This window comes from Bombina bombina, chromosome 8 (genome assembly GCF_027579735.1).
Source record: "Bombina bombina isolate aBomBom1 chromosome 8, aBomBom1.pri, whole genome shotgun sequence".
NCBI lineage: Eukaryota > Metazoa > Chordata > Amphibia > Anura > Bombinatoridae > Bombina > Bombina bombina.
In genome coordinates, this window is record NC_069506.1 from 193,560,279 (window position 1) to 193,566,868 (window position 6,590).

The window sequence follows — 6,590 nt, forward strand, 5'->3', positions numbered from 1 at the left end:
TCTTAATGTTTCTAATTATTTGTTATACCCGCTGCAGAGTTAAAAATGTATGGGGAATTGTTCCTTTATGTATATTTTTGTATATGAAATAGCTTATTCTGCTAACTGAAACCACAAGCCAATACAGTATGAGATAGGGAGAGAATACCTCAGTGTTTTCTGTCTAATTCTCTACACAGTCATCCTTATCCTATTTATTACTGTTTACTCAAATGCTATCCTCTTTATTACTGTTTACTCAAATGCTAATACTCTGAGAGAACAATTTGAAATGAACATTTTAGTACCTCTGTGTCACGGCCCCCCACTGGGAGCGTTATTTTATATAAACTTTCTTGTTTACATGACAATGTTGTTTTGTTGTGGGGGGGGAGTCCAGAAATATTCAGTATATGTGGGGAAATGGGCAAAATCAACTATTTAAAATGAGAAAATAAAGATGAACTAGCTATTTGTAAACAATTTCATACACACCAGTAGGTAAATGGGATATTTGTGAAAATATTAGATTACACTGTCCCTTGAAATACAGGTATACCCCGCTCATACAGCGGGTTAGGGACCGGAGCCCCGCTGTAAAGTGAAAACCACCTTAAAGTGAAACAAGGCGGTTTTAGCTTTCTTTTCACTTGCCAGTGTGTTTAAAAACTTGAAAACATGTTTGAACTAACATATATTAGGGGTGCAATAGTGCTACGTTTAGTATAACACTAGCACAGCACAGTATTCAATAAGTATTCAATAAATACTGTACCTGTAAAATAGTGACAATCACTGTAGTACAATTTGCCAGACTATACCACTGAGACACAGATTGCACTGTAATGCTGTAAACAGAGTGAACTGCGCATAACAAAATGGTGCCAGACACTTTTCTCGCAATCTCACAATGATTACAGCACTGTTTCAAAATTTTTGCAGGTTGAACTTCAGCTCCACAAAACGCTGTATTAGCGAAGCGCTGTAAAGTGAAGCGCTGTAAAGTGAAGCGCTGTAAAGTGAGGTATACCTGTATAGCTAACATGAATAGGCTTTATATTTTCTAGGTCAATGGGATAATACCGCCAGTGGTTTATCTCAGATACTCCTTTTGTTAGATATTTAAAGAAGGGAGACTTTCCCTAGGTTGCTTCCAACCTGGACTTATTATAACAAGCGTCAGTGGGTTGCAATTTTAAATCTGATCAGAGTCCAGGAAAACTGGTTTTCTAAGGATATTTCTCCATCAGCATTCTAGAAATCAGATTATTCTTTTTCTTGGAAAATATGGTTATCATAAGCAAATAATGAGATTTATTTTTAAAATACAACTGCCGTGGTTTAAAGTCAACCAATCATAAAGCTGTGCTTCTAGTACAAAGTGTCTTGTTCTACAAGCTAGAATGGAATTTTTATTAAAGGGATAGGAAAATCAAAATTAAACTTGCATGATTCAGATAGAGCATGAAATTTTAAATTCACTTCTATTTTCAAATGTGCTTCGTTCTTAGTATCCCTTGTTAAAAATGAATATGCACATATCATACACTACTGGGAGCTGCTGCTGATTGGTGCCTGCACACATTTGTCTCTTGTGATTGGCTAACTAGATGTCTTCTGCTAGCTGCCAGTAGAGCAATGCTGTCCCTTCAGCAATGGATAACAAGAGAATGAAGCAAATTTGATAATAGTAGTAAATTGGAAAATTGTTTAAAATTGTATGTTCTATCTGAATCCTAAAAGAAAATGTTGGAGTTTACTATACCTTTAACCAGCATCATAAGATGAGGCCATACATAATACTGTAGCTACACATTCCTTCTCTACCATCTCAAAGATTTCTTAGCTGTCTCATTCTTATGTTGTACAACTCTACCTGTAAATGTAAAAATTCTAGCCCTATAGTGCAAAGGGAATACGCTACAATCTAGAATTACAACTATCATCTGATAATATTTATTAAAATGATTTTTTTTATAAATGGTTGTCAGCCTTTTGTCTTGAGAAAAGTGTGATGTGAGATATATATATATATATATATATGTATATATATATATATATATATATATACTGTATACCTTTTAACTGCACAATAATAGTTTGTTATTTTAATTGCTTGGATGAAAAGAAACCTTATTTAATGAGCGTGTATTAAAAAGTACTTACAACCTCAAGGGGTTAATCACAATCCTTTATAAAAGCTTATCAAATAATTTATGTTCAAAAATACCTATATGCTTTAACAGAAAATCATTATGTTTTTTTAAAGGATTATGATTAACCCCCAATAAGAAAAAAAAATTGGCAAATTAATTTAGATGGCATTGTGTCTCTCTAATTTATTTAGATGATTTTTTTTTTCCGATTTAACCCTTACAAACATATGCTAGCACATACATTGTTTATTTTCTGAGTTTATAAATATTTTAAAATTAAATCTGAGGCTTAATTTTAAGTTGTCATTTTTGCAGTACCCTTAATATAAATATATCTCCTTTATGCATTTTTCTGTGTTTCTGCTAACAGGCGCTGTGTGTAATTACTGTAAGCAACGTGAATCTGAGCTTCACCAGAAAGAGGTAAGTTGCATCACTTAATCAAACTATAGTGCTAGATCTGCACAGCCATTTGGTCAATACAATAAATCACTAAATATTTGTATTTACTTAATGATGTCTTTATATGAATGAAACCTTTAAAGGAACGCTAAAGTCAGAATGAAACTTTCAGAGCATGCAGTTAAAAAAAGTTACCATTACTAAAAAATAGTCTTTTTTATATACACACTTTCTGAGGCACTAGTTCCTGCTGAGCTTCACAATATATACTTATAAGCATTTTGTGATTGGATGATGACTGTCACATTATACATGGGAAAATTGGGCTAACTTTGAAATTTGCCAGAAAAAAAAATCTACTACTCAATTGAAATTCAGACTAAGTGCTATTTTATTTAACAGTCTTTTTAAAGTTAAGTGGTCAGTAAAGCGCCTTAGTTACAATAAGCTTCTCACAACCTCACTGCTACTGTATGACTAATGACCAGGTTATCAATCTGTAACGTGTTGTGATGTTTCCTAGAAAAAAAGCAATTGCTATAGCGGTGTTCTTTATCTGGAGGTTTGTCCATTTTTTCTAGCTGCCATATATTTTTTTTAGGTGAAAAAAAATGTTGGCAGGAATATTGTTCTTTTATAATATAAATCCTTCTTGTTCATATAAATAGTTCACCAGGCCACTGAAGATTAGTACATTGACTAATGCTATACATACTACAGACAATTAGTCTTTGTTTCTATGGCTGCATGACTAAGGGAGACTGCCGGGTCCGTTTTACCATTTCCTCCTTTTCTAGATTTCCCACCTTAGTTCTCTGGAGGAGAAATTTTCACGTCTCTGGACTCAATGCCAGCGCTGTCAAGGCAGCTTACATGAGGATGTCTTATGTACCAGGTGAGGAGCTCAGGATACTTCACTGTGGGAGGTTGTGGTATTCAGAGTACTGGGGTGGGGGGGCCAGACACGTGCACTTACTTATTACTGCAGCAAGTGATCTGCTTTTGGGCTACTGACACCAACTTGTGTATACACAAGTGAGAGACCCCTCTTTAGTCCCTGTTTTCTACAGAGCCTATGTACCTGAGTGTTAAAGATCTTTTTAGCTTGCATATAAGGCGACTGTTACATTTATTTTACTGCAAAAATCTTTTGAGTAATATTCCATAGGTCACTTGCAGTAAGAGGGTCAGTGATTTACTGTGTACCTGACTGTTGACCTTGTGTCTGGTAAATAAACAGAAGGATACATGTAACACCTGTTACCAACAGATAACAGAGCAGACTTGGCAATACGTAGGCCTGATATTCTTGTAGACTAAGAGGGTAACTGTGATTATTTACTAGATTATTTTTAAATCAAAACTTTCCCTTAATCATCACCACATTATCTCCATTCCCTGAATCTTAGTCTGGTTCCCAAGGGAAAAACAAACTGGAGATTATCCAAGTTAAGGACCCATAGTTCGCTCACCAGCTGCCAGGGGTGGGGTTAAATATGACCCTATATGTTGATGTGTTGGATATACCAAGATGTCTTATCACTGCAGCTGAGGTGATTGCTGCTTTTGGTGTAATACACAGGTAGAAAACTGCCTCCCACGATTTCAGGTTGTTCACGGCAGGTGCTAAATACAGACAGCCGTTGGAGATACTTCAGTGCAGCTCAGGTGCAAAGGTTCATGAGAAAATTAGAACTTTACTGACAGCTCAAATGCTTTATGACTTTTCTCTACTTTAAATTTACAGCATTCATAAATTTTCCTGGATAGAGGAGACATAAGTTAACCCAGGAGAATGCTGCGTTATTATGTACCATGTTTAATATTGGAAATTCAGTTAGTGCTTACGTGATACACGTTTGAGAACAATTTTTATCTCTTTTATATATTGTTTATTTATTAAGAGTCTTCTAGTTGTTTGTTTGGATGTGTTTCAGATAGTCCAAAGTTGTGGTATCTGAATTTTTTTTCCTGGTTGTTTTTTCTTCTTTTCTCTCCTTAGTGGTAATTGTTATGACTGCTGGTAAAATTGCCCTTTTAGCATCTGGTATAATTTAAACAGAAAATTATGCATCAATCACACACACAGATATATTATATATATATATATATATATATATATATATATATATATATATATATATATAATTGACAAGTAACCTTTAATCTCTTTGTAAACTATAGTTATATTTTACCACCCCTATGTGTGTGTGTGGATATATTTTATATATATATATATATATATATATATATATATATATATATATATATATATTCATATACAATCCAGATAAGCCCAGCACACTCCAATACATATATTATCATCCAGGGTGCAGTTCAAATGCACAATAGTAAACCACCAGGAAATATGGTCTGAGGACGGGGGAGCCCCTGAAAACGTTAATATATTAAAGTGATTTATGTGTTTAAGACCGGAGCGTGCTTTCCTGGTGGTTTACTATATATATATATATATATATATATATAACATTTGTTTAGGCTGCATGAAGTGCACCTATAAGTACATTCCTTATATGTAACTTTCAATCCTTTTTCTCAGCCGTGACTGTCCCATATTCTACATGAGAAAGAAAGTACAGAAAGACTTGGATGACCAGGAGAAACTGATACGTCGGTTTGGCCCCCCAGCGTGGTAACAAAGCTCAGAAAAATGAACAAGCCTGTTTTTTTTACAATGCACTGGTTTTTATGTGGATCAGGAGCTGTAACAGCCAATTTATATCACTTTCCAGTTGTATGAAGCTACAACATAAGAAAACTGAGCCACTCAGACTTTTCATCATCAAGAAGCTACTGGGGCAATCCCAGCACATCCTGTATATGAGTTTGGTTCCGCCAAGCAGGACCCAATGTGTTGTGTCCATAGTGTATGTGGAAGTAAAATCCAGATATGCTAATAGCAGTTATCATATCTCTCCTCTTACTATGTTACTGCTTGACCATTCTCTACTATGGCTGATCCAGCCCTGGGTTTAGCAAATTAACTGGGTTTATTGCAGATTTCAGATGCTGCCATTTTGTGGGATGAGTTTAATTCTTTTGATAACTATTATATTTTTGTACTTATATAATGCTAATAAAAGGTATTAAAATATGTGCTTCACTTTTTTTAAGGTGAGAAGAAACTGCCACCATGTTTTCTAAAATGGGACTACCCTCTGTTCACTATACATGGGCCACGTGAAAGTGTTCCTATATTTATACCTAGAAATCATTGTTAGATGCTGTTAAACTATTTTTTACAGTGTGATCACCTAGCTCTGTATATACAGATGAATAGAAAAGCCAAATAAGCAAGTGGTTTATTAAATGGATAGTAAACACCAAAAATTTTATTATTTAAAAAATAGAAAATCCCTTTATTTACCATTCCTCAGTTTTGCATAACCAACACTGTTAAAGAAATATACTTTTTACCTCTGTAATTACCTTGTATCTAAGCTTCTGCTGACTGCCTCCTTATCCCAGATCTTTTGACAGACTTGCATTTCAGACAATTAGTGCTGACTCTTAAATAACTCCACGTTCATGAGCACAATGTTATTTATATGAAACACATAAAGTAACGCCCTCTAGCTGGGAAAAACTCAAGTGCATTCAGATAAGAGGCGGCCTTCAATGGCTTAGAAATTAGCATATAAGCCTAACTAGGTTTAGCCTTCAACTAAGAATACAAAGAGAATAAAGCAAATTTGATGATAAAATTAAATTAGAAAGTTGTTTAAATTTACATGCCCTATCTGAATCTTGAAAGTTTAATTTGGACTTTACTTTCCCTTTAAATTATTTGATGCATCTATATAGGGGGCCTTTGGTTCTCTTCAATGACCATTGATTTCTCTGAATTCTGTATATTTTCCAGGAAATACAAACATTTTCACACATTCCTGTGAAACCTTTCCCAAAGCCCATACGACCATAACACAACTAATGTTCATGCTTTAGATATCACATTTTTAAATGCTTATACATTATGCTGTATATAAATAAGGGGCCTCAGTGTCCTGAAAGCTTCCAATTGTATCCACTATT

At 34.4% G+C, this 6,590-nt stretch overlaps 1 protein-coding gene across 1 annotated transcript in view; it reads left to right on the top strand.

Moving 5' to 3' along the window:
• The window catches only part of POLD1 (DNA polymerase delta 1, catalytic subunit), a 384,813-nt gene extending 379,161 nt beyond the window's left edge, over positions 1 to 5,652 (top strand). Inside the window, exons 25-27 of the mRNA XM_053690816.1 lie at positions 2,506 to 2,558; positions 3,335 to 3,432; positions 5,098 to 5,652. Coding sequence (XP_053546791.1) covers positions 2,506 to 2,558; positions 3,335 to 3,432; positions 5,098 to 5,194 — 248 coding nt within the window. The 3' untranslated portion in view covers positions 5,195 to 5,652. The remainder of the gene's footprint in view (positions 1 to 2,505; positions 2,559 to 3,334; positions 3,433 to 5,097) is intronic.
• The last annotated feature ends 938 nt before the right edge of the window (positions 5,653 to 6,590 follow it).